Genomic DNA, 15,267 nt, shown 5'->3' on the forward strand with positions numbered 1-15,267 from the left:
CAATTAGTCATCAATTATAGTCCAGCAAACAATCATTACAATGGATGCAAGTGCACACACCTTGCAGACGTTGTGCGCGCAGACAGTGGTGACCGGTTGGTAGGCCAGCTCTTGGCAGCAGACACACATGAAGGTCTGTTCCACCTTCCTCAAGAAGTTCTACAGAGAAAGACAGGAACACAGGCACAGCTGTCACAATAGTAACAGCAGCATCACACATCTTAGTTAGCCATGGATCATCTGCTTAATTTCATTTAATAGAAGTACATACAAGTCCTTGTAGGTAGGTTGTGTAGCTAGCTGAGACTTGTGTTGGTTCAGCTATTGTTTAGAAGTAGGAAGTCAGGAGACTACATTGTGAGGCAGTATTGTGTAGAAGGAAATCAGTCAATTAAAATACATTTATTAAGCCCTAATCTATGGATTCACCCACTGGGGAGCCAGTGGTTCACCCACTGGGGAGCCAGTGGTTCACCCACTGGGGAGCCAGGTTCACCAGCCAATCAGAATTTGTTTTTCCCCACAAAAGGGCTTTATTACAGACAGAAATACTCCTCAGCACCCCCCTTCCCCCTCCTCAGATGACCCCGCAGGTGAATAAGCTGGATGTGGAGGTCCTGGGCTGGTGTGGTTGCACGTGGTCTGCGGTTGTGAGGCTGGTTGGATGTTACACCTGCCAGGTGGATGGATTATCTTGGCAAAGGAGAAATACTCACTAACAGGGATGTACACAAATTTGTGCAGAAAACTTGAGAGAAATACGCTTTTTGTGCATATGGAACATTTCTGGGATTTTTATTTCAGCTCATGAAAAATGGGAACAACACTTTATATGTGCGTTTATATTTGTATTCAGTATAGTTGTAGTTAGTCTAGTGGTCAGCAAGGTGAGGTAGTTAGTGAGGTGGCTGAGGTAGGGTGGTGGATACATACCGGCCCCTCCTTGAGGTGTCCCATGGCCTCGTCCCAGTTCTTCTTGTTGGGTTGGTCCTCCTTGATGAGGCTCTGCTGCTGCTCTGTCAGCTGGAACGCCTCCTCCATCTTCAGACGCTTGGCTCGGGGCTCCGCCGACTCCCTACACACCTCTGACAAAGCACACCAACACACGTTGTTTATGGATGTATGTACACATATCGATTCTATTCAAAGATGGGGTAACATTTTATTTGACGCCTTCAAAACAACCCCTGAAATGACTTGTCATAACTGGCTTCATATCTTTTGGTAATCCCCCCCTTTCCCTAGTGGCAATTCCACATAGCAGTGCACAAGATATACAGTATACTGTACACACAAAGCTAAAAATACAACTCGTTGGTCTCTGGCTTATATTCCTAGCTGTGTCTCAACAGGTACCTGTCTCCTTGTCCTTGGGTGTCTTCTGACTGCCGTTGCTCTGTGGCTGTTCTGTACCCTCCATGGGCTTCTTCTCGTCCTCCTTCACCTTCTTCTCCAGGGGGAGTAGCCGTGGCCGTCCCCGTCCAGGTTGCTTCTTGCTCCTAGTGCACCCTGGTCGAGCGTTAGCCTCCTTCTTGGTCTTGTTGGCCATGGCCTCCACGTAGCCTGGAGGATACTGTGGAGGCAAAGTGACAGAGTCATACGAAAACACAGAGGACACTAGTAGGGGCACTCAGAGAGACAGTCAAGACCGTCAGATAAAAACATCAACTGTCTTTAACAAACAAAGGATCAATACAATATCTGTGGTTACTGAAAATATACTATTTCACAGCGGTTTAGAAGGTACAACGATTATTTACACTATACAGTACGTGTTTTGTCAATAAAAATGAAATTAGGCAAACTATTCACATTTTTCCAACAAGGAAATGGTGCAGCAATTTCAAATATTGCAAATATAATTGGAGAAATTAAGACATAAAAAGAGAGACAGCCACTGAAACAGCAGTCATAACCAAAAGCCTGTCCTATCCTTCTCATACAATCATAATGTCCTATAAAAGAAATGCAGGTGGACAGGAGACCCTCACTTACCTGTACAGCTAGGCCCAGTTTCTGGATGCGCTCCAGGCCCTCAGGTGTCCAGGGAGCAGGCTCCAGGTCATCCCTCCGCAACAGGTACCGCCACACCAGGAAACCACACTTCCCTATCTCCGGCCAGTACTTCACCACCTGAGACATACAGAGAAAAATAATTACTGCTGCTCCACGGAACACAGAGTTGAATGGGAATGTTCGTTCTAGAAATTCTATTTCTATGGGCACATAGTTACATCTTCACTGGATGTTGCTGCTGTCTAACAGGAGTTTATAGTAAGACAGGGATAGCACTAAAAATAATATTGCATTGAAAATTCCTCATTCAAAAAAGGATGGCAAAAAGAGCAGATTAAATATTTCCTAATCTTGTATTGTTAGCGATTGCTACAGCCCTGAAACCATGCGTGTTGTGTTTACCGTAACGGCCCATCTGGGGAAATCAAGATGTGTTCAAAAAGCCCAACCATATCGTCATCCGATTTATTTTGATGCTGTTTGTATTACATTTGTAATGGATTTCTGATTTTTTTACAACCAAACGGCTGTTAACGGTTCGTCACAAGGGACTAGGAGAGAGGTAACACAAAGGATCCAAAATGGCATGCTCCAGTCTATGTTCATGTGAGGAGGTTGAGTGACAGGCAAGGAGCCACCAGGGCTCTATTCCAATATCCACACTATAGCATACAACTTAGTATAAAGCAATGTAATGGCAATACAAACAAAATACTATTGCATGGAAGTACAGTTTAAGTCAGAAGTTTACATACACCTTAGCCTAACATTTAAATTCAGTTTTTCACAATTCCTGACATTTAACCCTAGTAAAAATTCCCTGTCTTAGGTCAGTTAGAATCACCACTTTATTTTAAGAATGTGAAATGTCAGAATAATAGTAGAGAAAGATTTATTTCATCACATTCCCAGTGGGTCAGAAGTTTACATACACTCAATTAGTATTTGGTAGCACTGCCTTTAAATTGTTTAACTTGGGTCAAACGTTTCACGTAGCCTTCCACAAGCTTCCCACAATAAGTTGGGTAAATTTTGGCCCATTCCTCCTGACAGAGCTGGTGTAACTGAGTCAGGTTTGTAGGCCTCCTTGCTCACACACGCTTTTTCAGTTCTGCCCACAAATGTTCTATAGGATTGAGGTCAGGGCTATGTGATGGCCACTCCAATACCTTGACTTTGTTGTCCTTAAGCTTTAACTTGCTGACTGGTATCTTGAGATGTTGCTTCAATATATCCACATAATTGTCCTACCTCATGATGCCATCTGTTTTGTGAAGTGCACCAGTCCCTCCTGCAGCAAGGCACCCCCACAACATGATGCTGCCACCCCGTGCTTCACGGTTGGGATGGTGTTCTTCGGCTTGCAAGCCTCCCCCTTTTTCCTCCAAACATAACAATGGTCATTATGGCCAAACAGTTCTATTTTTGTTTCATCAGACCAGAGAACATTTCTCCAAAAAGTACGATATTTGTCCCCATGTGCAGTTGCAAACCGTAGTCTGGCTTTTTTATGGCGGTTCTGGAGCAGTGGCTTCTTCCTTGCTGAGCGGCCTTTCAGGTTATGTTGATATAGGACTCGTTTTACTGTGGATATAGATACTTTTGTAACTGTTTCCTATAGCATCTTCACAAGGTCCTTTGCTGTTGTTCTGGGATTGATTTGCACTTTTAGCACCAAAGTACGTTCATCTCTAGGAGACAGAACGCGTCTCCTTCCTGAGCGGTATGACGGCTGCGTGGTCCAATGGTGTTTATACTTGCGTACGATTGTTTGTACAGATGAACGTGGTACCTTCAGGCGTTTGGAAATTGCTTACAAGGATGAACCAGACTTGTGGAGGCCTACAATCTTTTTTCTGAGGTCTTGGGTCTTGGGCTGATTTCTTTTGATTTTCCCATGATGTCAAGCAAACAGGCACCGAGTTTGAAGGTAGGCCTTGAAATACATCCACAGGTACACCTCAAATTGACTCAAATAGTATCAATTAGCCTATCATGAACTTCTAAACCATGACCTACTGGAATTTTCCAAGCTGTTTAAAGGCACAGTCAACTTAGTGTATTTCAACTTCTGACCCACTGGAATTGTGATACAGTGAATTACAAGTGAAATAATCTGTCTGTAAACAATTGTTGGAAAAATTACTTTTGTCGTGCACAAAGTAGATTGCCAAAACTAGAGTTTGTTAACAAGAAATTTGTGGAGTGGTTGAAAAACGAGTTTTAATGACTCCAACCTAAGTGTATGTAAACTTCCCGACTTCAACTGTATGTATTGCAATTTCATACGATAGAAGTTAGTCCCCCTAGCTAATGTACCTTGTAGATGCCATCGTAGCGGTTGCCCTCCTCTGGGGCGTACTTGCTGATGCGTCGTCCCTTGGAGCTCCGCACCACCCTCACTGGCTTCCCCGCACGCCAGTTCCTGGACTCCGCCCCGTCCTTGTCGTTGATGGGGGCGTCACAGTTCAGCGCCAGGGCCCTGAGAGAGCAAGGGTCAAAGGGTCATGTGACGAAGGGAGCTAGCTTTCATTCTAGTTCAGCACTAACACATTTGATTCAGCATCCTTTGCGTCTCCAGGACAGGTTGATGAACACTGGTTTTCAACAGTTTTACATTGACTTGAGTAAAAAAAGTACACTATGAAGCCTGCTGTCTTGGTTGAAACCAGGGAGAGAAACAGGACAGGTGGTACTTCTTTTGTTTGTTTACTGTACCTGTTGTAGTGGGTTAGGGTCTGGTCAAAGGAATGCTCCCCGATGCGTTTGTTCCCTGAAAGGTCGCGACCCCCGCTGCCCGTGTAGGTGAACTCATCTCCCCTGTCCTGACAGTGGAGGTCAGAGGGTTAAAAAGGAGACACACACACACACACACACACACACACACACACACACACATAAACACAGTCCTAATAACACAGCCCCTGCACATACTGGACTAATCTTGCATTTTCTTTAGCTGACTAAGTCACAAATATGAAATCTCAGCCTGAGACTCACTGCTAAATCAACATACAGTGCCTTGCAAACGTATTCATAACCCTTGGATTTCTTCATATTTTATTGTGTTACAAAGTGGTCAACAATCTACTCAAAATACTCTAATGTCAAAGTGGAAGAAAATTTTAAACTTTTTTTTTAAAGATGAATAAAAATGTGATAACTATTTTCTAATTAGTTATGTACATAAGTATTCAGGCCCTTTGTTTAGGCAAGCCTAAATTAGTTCAGGAGTAAAATGTGGCTTAACAAATCAAATAATAATGTAAATTACATGGACTCACTGTGTGAAATAATAGGGGTTCACATGATTCAAGTACAAAGACCAGGGAGCTTTTTGAAAGCCTCAAAGAAGGACAGTGATTGGTAGATGGGTAACAATAACAAATCAGACAATAAATATCTCTAAGCATGGTCAAGTAAATAATGATGCTGTGGATTATGCATTGAACCACCTAGACACATCAATGGGACTCCATGATCGGGAGTCCCATAGGGTGGCACACAATTGGCCCAGCGTCGTTAGGGTTTGGCCGGGGTAGGCCATCATTGTAAATAAGAATTTGTTCTTAACTGACTTGCCTAGTTAAATAAAGATTAAATTAAAACTTTTTTTTAAAGACAGGAATTAAGCTGCTCAGGGATGTTCCCATGAGGCCATTGGTGATTTTAAAACAGCTATGGAGTTCAATGGCTGTGGTGGTAGAAAACTGAGGACAGATCAACAACATTGTAGGGACTCCACAATAATTACATAAGTGACAAAGTGAAAAGAAGAATACAAATATACAGAATATTCCAAAACATGCGCCTTGTATGGCACTAAAGTAATTCTGAAAACAAAAACTGCCAAAGGAATACACTGGCCTAAATGCAAAGCCTCATGTTTTGGGCAAATCCAACACAACATCACTGAGTAACTGCCTCCTTACTTTCAAGCATGGTAGTGGCTGCATCATGTTATGGGTATGCTTGTCATCAGCAAGGACTAGAGTTTTTCAGGATAAAAAGATACAGGATGGAGCTAAGCACAGGCAAAATCATAGAGGAAAACCTTGGAGTAATTTACCTTTCAGCAGGACAATAGCCTACAACACAAGGCCAATTAACACTGGAGCTGCTTACCAAGAAGACAGTGAATGTTCCTGAGTGGCCAAGTTACAGTTTCAAAGTAAATCTGCTTAATAATCTATGGAAAGATTTGAAAATTACTGTCTAGCCATGATCCCCAACATCTTGACAGAACTTGAAGAATTATGAAAAGAATAATGGGCTAATATTGCACAATCCAGGTGTGTAAAGCTCTTAGAGACTTACCCAAGAAGACTCACAACTGTAATCACTGCCAAAGGGGTTTCTAACATGTATTGACTCAGGGAGCAGAATGCTTCAGCAACGACTATATTTTACTTATTTAATTTCTATTAATTAAACAACAAAAAAAATCTTCCAATTTCACAATTAAATCCATTTTCTTCCCACTTTTTATAAATAGAATGTGAAGAAATCCAAGGAGTATGAATATACAGTGCCTTCGGAAAGTATTCATACCCCTTAACCTTTTTCACACAATGTGAAAAAGGTTAATGTAAAAAATAAATTATGATTTGAAACCTGGTATTTTGATATGGCTATAGCAGATTTCAGTTTGAGTATTTGGGGGGTTATATCGTGGTTTAATTGTCAAATGTTTTACTGCAATTTATGGTAAGAAAAATCTATTTTATTCTAAAATAGATTTTTTCTTAAATCCTCAATCTACACACTCATTTATAAAAAAAAATAAAAACCGGAAATATCACATTTACATAAGAATTCAGACCCTTTACTCAGTACTTTGTTGAAGCACCTTTGGCAGTGATTACAGCATCGAGTCTTCTTGGAAATGACGCTAAAAGCTTGGCACACCTACATTTGGGTAGTTTCTCCCATTTTTCACTCCAGATCCTCTCAAGCTCTGTCAGGTTGGATGGGGAGCATTGCTGCACAGATATTTTCAGGTCTCTCCAGAGATGTTCAATCAGGTTCAAGTCTGGGATCTGGCTGGGTCACTCAAGGACAATCAGAGACTTGTCCCGAAGCCACTCCTGTGTTGTCTTGGCTGGGTGCTTCGGGTCGTTGTCCAGTGGAAGTTGAACCTTCGCCCCACTCTGACGTCCAGAGCGTCAAGGATCTTTCTGTACTTTGCTCCGTTCAGCTTTCCCTCGATCCTGACTAGTCTCCCAGTCCCTGAAAAACATCCCCACAGCATGATGCTGCCACCACCATGCTTCACCGTAGGGATGGTGCCAGATTTCCTCCAAACATGACTCTTTGCACACAGGCCAAAGTGTTCCATCTTGGTTTCATCTGACCAGAGAATCTTGGTTCTCATGGTCTGAAAGTCCTTTAGGTGCCTTTTTGGCAAACTCAAAGCGGGCTGTCATGTGCCTTTTACTGAGCTGTGGCTTCCGTCTGGCCACTCTACCACAAAGGCCTGATTGGTGGAGTGCTGCAGAGATGGTTGTCCTTCTGAAAGGTTCTTCCATCTGTCAGTGACCATTGGGTTCTGGAAGGTTGTCCCATCTCCACAGAGGAACTCTAGAGCTCTGTCAGAGTGACCATCGGGTCCGTCTTGAACCTCTACGGACAATTCCTGCGACCTGATGGCTTGGTTTTTGCTCTGACATGCACTGTCAACTGTGGGACCTTATATAGACAGGTGTGTGCCTTTCCAAATCATGTCCAATCAATTGAATTTACCACAGGTGGACTCCAATCAAGTTGAAGAAACATCTCAAAAATGATCAATGGAAACAGGATGCACCTGAGCTCAATTTTGAGTCTCAAAGCGATGGGTCTGAATACTTAAGTGAATAAGGCATCTCAGTTTTTTATTTTTAATACATTTGCAAAAATGTCTAAAAACCTGTTTTCGCTTTGTTGTTATGGGGTATTGTGTGTAGACACCATTATCAAAAGTGAACACAAACGCAATTACGCATGTAATGCATTTATTATAAAGGTTCATTTTTATGGTGAAAATTATCTTCCCCAAACTTGAAACTCACGCGCTGCTTATGTCTGCCAGTTAGGCTCTACACCCCTTGTAAAGCGGATTAATGTGCTTAATTTTAAAACGTTATTTGACACTTTAGTTGTGATAAACAATGTGCTTAATATTAGGAAAGTTGAGAAATAAATATAGTAGTCATTACAAAGCTGATGGGATCCTCCTCTTTTTAGTAGAGACAATCACCCTGTTTTCTCGTGCAATTGTATAGAAATGTTGCGCAACATGAGCTCATGGGCTCTCATGTAGTGTTTGATTAGATTTTCGATTACATTTGCATTGATGTCAGAGTGATTAGAGAACAATAGAGTGCTGAGTACCGGGCAGTTAGCAAGTTTGGTAGGCTACTAATGACCATCAACAGCATCAGAGCTTGGAGAAGCCTAATTACCGTGACTAAACGGTCATGTGGAATTTGACTGCCATCATGACTCGTGACCGCCGGTGTGGCGGTAATATGTTCACCGCAACAGCCCTAGTTACTATACATAACTTTAACCCAGTGTATAAGAGATTCTCCAAAATGTAAATATTCCTGGCATTTATATTAAATTCCAGCCGTACTTTATCAAAAGCCTTTTCAAAGTCAGCTATGAATACCAGGCCTGGTTTCCCAGATTTTTCATAGTGTTCTATTGTTTTCAGTACTTGTCTTATATTATCTCCAATGTATCGTCCATGTAAAAAACCTGTCCGGTTAGGATGAATAATATCCGACAATACCTTTTAAAATTCTATGCACAATGCATTTTGCATCACAACACTGAAGTGTAAGGACCCTCTAATTTCTTAAATGGACTGGATCTTTGTATTTACCACTTGGGTCCTGTTTCAGTAATAATGAAATCAGACCTACTTGTTGAGTATCTGATAATCTACCATTTTTATAGAAGTGGTTAAAACATGATGATAATGGTCCTCTGAGTATATCAAAAAAGGTTTGGTGCACATCAACTGGTATGCCATCCAGCCCTGGAGTTTTCCCCAGACTAAAAGCCATTAATTGCATCAAGAAGTTCCTCCTCTGTAATTTGGCCTTCACATGAGTCTTTCTGTATAGATGTTAATTTTACATTATTAATAGAATAATACAATTAACTTCGGTTAATGGAGACCGAAACGAAAACATACAGTGGGGGAAAAAAGTATTTGATCCCCTGCTGATTTTGTACGTTTGCCCAGTGACAAAGAAAGGATCAGTCTATAATTTTAATGGTAGGTTTATTTGAACAGTGAGAGACAGAATAACAACAAAAATATCCAGAAAAACACATGTCAAAAATGTTATAAATTGATTTACATTTTAATGGAGGGAAATAAGTATTTGACTCCCTCTCAATCAGAAAGATTTCTGGCTCCCAGGTGTCTTTTATACAGGTAACGAGCTGAGATTAGGAGCACACTCTTGAAGGGAGTGCTCCTAACCGCAGCTTGTTACCTGTAAAAAAGACACCTGTCCACAGAAGCAATCAATCAATCAATCAGATTCTAATCTCTCCACCATGGACAAGACCAGAGAGCTCTCCAAGGATGTCAGGGACAAGATTGTAGACCTACACAAGGCTGGAATGCGCTACAAGACCATCGCCAAGCAGCTTGGTGAGAAGATGACAACATTTGGTGCGATTATTGGCAAATGGAAGAAACACAAAAGAACTGTCAATATCTCTCGGCCTGGGGCTCCATGCAAGATCTCACCTGTTGGAGTTGCAATGATCATGATAATGGTGAGGAATCAGCCCAGAACTACACGGGAGGATCTTGTCAATGATCTCAAGGCAGCTGGGACCATAGTCACCAAGAAAACAATTGGTAACACACTACGCCGTGAAGGACTGAAATCCTGCAGCGCCCGCAAGGTCCCCCTGCTCAAGAATACATATACAGGCCCATCTGAAGTCTGCCAACGAACATCTGAATGACTCAGAGGACAACTGGTGAAAGTGTTGTGGTCAGATGAGACCAAAATGGAGCTCTTTGACATCAACTCAACTCGCCATGTTTGGAGGAGGAATGCTGCCTATGACCCCAAGAACACCATCTCCACGTCAAACATGGAGGTGGAAACATTATGCTTCGGGGGTGTTTTTCTGCTAAGGGGACAGGACAACTTCACCGCATCAAAGGGACGATGGACAGGGCCATGTACCGTCAAATCTTGGGTGAAAACCTCCTTCCCTCAGCCAGGGCATTGAAAATGGGTCGTGAATGGGTATTCCAGCATGACAATGACCCAAAACACACGGCCAAGGCAACAAAGGAGTGGCTCAAGAAGAAGCACATTAAGGTCCTGGAGTGGCCTAGCCAGTCTCCAGACCTTAATCCCATAGAAAATCTGTGGGGGAGCTGAAGGTTGGAGTTGCCAAACGTCAGCCTCGAAACCATAATGACTTGGAGAAGATCTGCAAAGAGGAGTGGGACAAAATCCCTCCTGAGATGTGTGCAAACCTGGTGGCCAACTACAAGAAACGTCTGACCTCTGTGACTGCCAACAAGGGTTTTGCCACCAAGTACTAAGTCATGTTTTGCAGAGGGGTCAAATACTTATTTCCCTCATTAAAATGCAAATCATTTTATAACATTTTTGACATGCGTTTTTCTGGATTTTTTTGTTGTTATTCTGTCTCTCACTGTTCAAATAAACCTACTATTAAAATTATAGACTGATAGTTTCTTTGTCAGTGGGCAAACGTACAAAATCAGGAGGGGATCAAATACTTTTTTCCCCCACTGTATGCTTAAAGTACTTTGCTTCCTCTTTCAAAATATAGTTTGGTGAATCATGGGTGACTACGTCATTTGTAACAAGTTCCAGTAAATTATCTTTGGTAGCATTTCTGTGTTGTTTTCCCCCATATTCCATACAGTTCGCTTTATTTTTATAATATATTACTGTACACTTGATCTTTCTTGCATAAGTTCCTCCTTTTCTTTTATAGTCTTTCCTCTAATGTATTCTGTGCCTCTATGGTACAATTTTTATTGACAACTATCTGTACTGTTAGTCCATGTATTTCCTTTGTTAATATTCATTATTTTGACCTAAATTGCTATTGTTTTAAAGATGAGTATTGAATTGTATGGCCTCTAAAGGCACATTTAAAAGTGTCCCATACAATAAGGGGATCTGCTCTACCTATATTATGTTGGAAAAAGGCAGATTATTCAAATTATTCTGTCCTGGTTAAAACAAGTTGTCATCCAATAGGCTTTGATGAAATGTCCATTATCCTCGCCAACGTGGAAATTCTCTAAGGATAATGTATAAGCCAATTATTTGATGGCATTCTGTCCCCTATCAACACTTTTTAAACTTTTCGGTGCCAGCGAGAATGACATAAGAAAGTAGTCAAGATGACTAGCTTGATTGAGCCTCTGCCATGTATATCTCACTAGGTCAGGACACACACACACAAGTTCCAATATATCCATTACATTCGTGATTTCCTTATATGCATAAGGGTGATAGTTTGCAGTGCGATTTCCTTTACGGTCCATTGAGGTATTTAAAACCGTATTATAATCTTCCACCATAATAATAGAGTTTTGTATTGCTTGTAAATTATTATATATATTTTCAAAGAAGCATGGATCATCATTATTTGGATGAGCCAAATTAATGAGCCTAATCTGTTTATGGTCCAATAACATATTTAAAATAATCCATCTACCTTGCGGATCTGTTAGGACAATTTGCACATTCAGATCAGAATTCTTGTAAATTAATATCGTCACCCCTTTCGAGTTTCTTTGCCCATGGTAAAAGTATATTTCTCCCCCCCAGAACTTAATCTAAAATTGTTGAATGGGTTTCCTGTAAACAATAGATATTACATTCCTTCTCTTTTAGCCAGGTAAATACTCAGCGTCTTTTCTTATCTACTAAGCCATTACAATTATAACTGGCTATGTATGGGTATGAACACTTTAGAAAAATCCAGTGAAAATACGTTAAAAGTCCATCCTAATCCATCCTCCGGACGAATCCTAGTTAAACATTCATCATAGTGGTTTAAATGCACTCTCCAGAGCTGCGCTGTATTCTTCAAGGATGTACACTGCGTAATCCTTTAAGAAAGTCAAACATGTTAAAGGGAGAGAAGGAGAGTGGGGGTGGGAGAAAGAGAGAGACAGACAACACCTGTGTGAGGACCAGATGGATGGGTAGACAGACTACCATCCTCCCATGCTAAAGACAAGACAGAGCAAGAACAAACAGCATGGGACATTAGAGGAAGTGAGAATAGCGAGGGAAAACAGAGGGAGAGAGCCCGCTCCCACGCTCCTAGATTGCTTAGTTCAACACACAACAACCGCAGAAATGAAAAAAAATCTGAAAAAAATAAAAAAGAAACCCACCACTTCATCCTCGAAGCCTCCGGCCAGCACCAGCGAATAGGAGCCATCGTTACTGCGGCCGTGGATACCTCCCACGTGGGGCCTGTGCACTCCCGCTTCACTCACCTTGGAACACAGGAAGGGAGGAGAATATAGATAGGGAGAATGAACAGGAGTGGGGGAGAGTCAGGATGGGTGATGTGAGATATGGGAGGGATAGAGAAAGAGGGAAGGAACGTGCGATACAGGCTATGTCAACAAATCCATGTCAGAATATCAGAGTTGATAACTATAAGCCAATAAAGTTCATTTAAAGTAACAATCTTTTCGGATTCAACGTCGCCATGATTTGTAAATATAACATTGTTCGAAACATTTTCGCTGTTATCTCCGAGTTTGTGAGGAATCACCTAACCTGTATGACCCATGGTATGAAATCGTGTTGCTATTGGCTCACCTGAACGCGGAACTTCCATGTTGTTCCCACGGGAACACCAGGGACGGGCCCGTAGTGGTTGGAGGGGACGATGGTACATTCCTTAGTGCGCCCCACACAGGCCATACCCTGTAACAGGAGCATGGCATTCAAGGAAAGGACCTATTCATGTATGTTTTAGCTAGCATGTATTCCCACGCTGGACCACACACATTACATAAACAAAGGGCTTACTAGTAGAAGCTTTAGTTACCATAATAGCGTAATCAGACCTGAATGGCATTGTATATAATAACAATAATCAATTTTCAGGACTGGAAATGTTTTTTTTTATTAAAGCGTTGGACAATTTGATTCATTCTTCAGTCTTATCTCATAACATTCACAAATGATAAGACAAATAATGAAAAAAACTAAACCTCTAGCACTTTCATGTACATATAGATGTTAATGTACAGAATAGGCTGTTTTCAATTAACATTGGATGCGTTCTTAATGGCACCATACTCCCTATAGTGCACTACTTTTGACCAGTGCCCTATGGACCCTTGTTAAAATTAGTGCACTAAATAGGCAATAGGGTGTCATTTGGGAAGCATCCATGTTGTATACTGGGAAACAATGGGGTTCTTTTTCCTCAAGTTTGGTTCCAAGAAAAGAACTTCACCCTGCTGAGTCATTTTAAATGGCATTGTTAGCGTCACCTCACAGCTTGAGAGGAGAGAGCCAACAAAGAATTACACACGGCTTAGTCAGAGCAGAAAGGCCTCACTGTGGGCCTGGGCCATGTTCAGTGGGGACCAAACGGAATCCTAGAATCAGGAGGAAATAAGCAGGAATCCTCCAACCGGGATTTCAGGAAAATCAGATTTCATTGAAAGTTCCTGTAATTTTGCAACCCTAATTTGTAGGGTACAAGGTCGCAAAACATTTTGCAATGGAAAACGAAATTGAGTGGTTCTTATTGGACAAGTCCAGGTAGTCCCTCAGTGTCTCAGTCCGTTTTCTTCCCATTTGGTCACTACTGCTACCTCCCAATGCATTCCTTTAGAAGAACTTAGTGAGGGGATTCAATTAATATGGCCCGGGCAGGCGTGTTCTGCGTGGGGTAAAAGTTGATTGAATTCGTTTTGGACACGGGCTGTTTCCCAAACGTGAGCCAGGTGCCCCGTTCAAAGCAAAGTCAGCTCTAAACAAAAGTGAAGTAATTAAGGAGTAACCCAGGTGGTGAGGGTATGCAACAATACATCCGCCACGCTGACCCTCAAGACAGAGGCCCCTCGGGGGTGCGTGCTTAGTCCCCTCCTGTACTCCCTGTTCACCCACGACTCCAACACCATAATAAAAAGTTTGAAAACAACACGACGGTGGTAGGCCTAATCACCGACGACGATGACACAGCCTATAGGGAGGTCTGAGACCTGGCAGTGTGGTGCCAGGACAACAACCTCTCCCTCAAAGTCAGTAAAACAAAAGAGCTGACCGTGGACTACAGGAAACAGAGGGCCGAGCACTCCCTCATTCACATCAACTGGGCTGTAGTGGAGCGGGTCGAGAGCTTCAAAGGCACGACAATGCCTCTTCCCCCTCAGGAGGCTGAAAAGTTCTACAGCTGCACCACTGAGAGCATCTTGATTGGCTGCATCACCACTTAGTATGACAACTGATTGGCATCCGACAGGAAGGCGCTACAGAGGGTAGTGCGTACGGTCCAGTACATTGCTCGGGCCGAGCTCCCTGCCCTCCAGGACCTCTATACCAGGCAGTGTCAGAGGAAGGCCCAACATTTATAGTCTGGAACCAACAGGAGGACCCTGAACAGCTTCTACCCCCAAGCCAAAGACTTTTAAACAAGACTGCTAAATAGCTAATAAAATAGCTACCCGACTACCGGCATTGACCCTTTTTTTACACAAACTCTCGTGCACTGACTCTATGCACACACACTAAACCCTACCATCACACTCATACATGCTTACATTGACACCGCAACACACACACACACACAACATACGCCCACACACAAGACACACACACACACACACACACACATTTGACACTCAACACATACACTGCTGCTACTGTCTATTATCTTTCCTGTTGCCTAGTCTTTACGCCTACCTACAGTGCGTTCAGAAAGTATTTTGTGTCTCTGGCCTACACACAACAGCCCATAATGTGGAATTATGTTTAGACATTTTTCCAAATTAATTAAAAATGAAAAGCTGAAATGTCTTGATTCAAAAAGTATTCAACCCCTTTGTTATAGCAAACCTTAAAGTTCAGGAGTCAAACAATTTGCTTCACAGGTCACATAATAAGTTGCATGGACTTACTCTGTTGGCAATAATAAAGTAAAACATTTTTTTTTATGAGTACCTCATCTCTGTACCCCACACATACAATTATCTGTAAGGTCCCTCAG

The 15,267-nt window shown here is 42.1% G+C and overlaps 1 protein-coding gene across 4 annotated transcripts in view; it reads right to left on the reverse strand.

Annotated features, from left to right (window-relative positions):
* The window catches only part of LOC106561404 (E3 ubiquitin-protein ligase UHRF1), a 46,180-nt gene that overhangs the window by 2,495 nt on the left and 28,418 nt on the right, over positions 1-15,267 (reverse strand). For 3 of the 4 annotated variants that reach the window (XM_045688204.1, XM_045688200.1, XM_014125351.2), the window contains exons 8-15: positions 12,864-12,971; positions 12,428-12,532; positions 4,735-4,841; positions 4,336-4,498; positions 1,996-2,133; positions 1,357-1,573; positions 934-1,085; positions 61-159 (exon numbers count right to left, since the gene is read on the reverse strand). In XM_045688204.1, coding sequence (XP_045544160.1) covers positions 61-159; positions 934-1,085; positions 1,357-1,573; positions 1,996-2,133; positions 4,336-4,498; positions 4,735-4,841; positions 12,428-12,532; positions 12,864-12,971 — 1,089 coding nt within the window. Of the gene's footprint in view, positions 1-60; positions 694-933; positions 1,086-1,356; positions 1,574-1,995; positions 2,134-4,335; positions 4,499-4,734; positions 4,842-12,427; positions 12,533-12,863; positions 12,972-15,267 lie in introns of all 4 variants that reach the window. The other variant, XR_006757022.1, reaches the window with a different exon arrangement.

Source organism: Salmo salar, chromosome ssa01 (assembly GCF_905237065.1).
Source record: "Salmo salar chromosome ssa01, Ssal_v3.1, whole genome shotgun sequence".
Classification (NCBI taxonomy): Eukaryota; Metazoa; Chordata; class Actinopteri; order Salmoniformes; family Salmonidae; genus Salmo; species Salmo salar.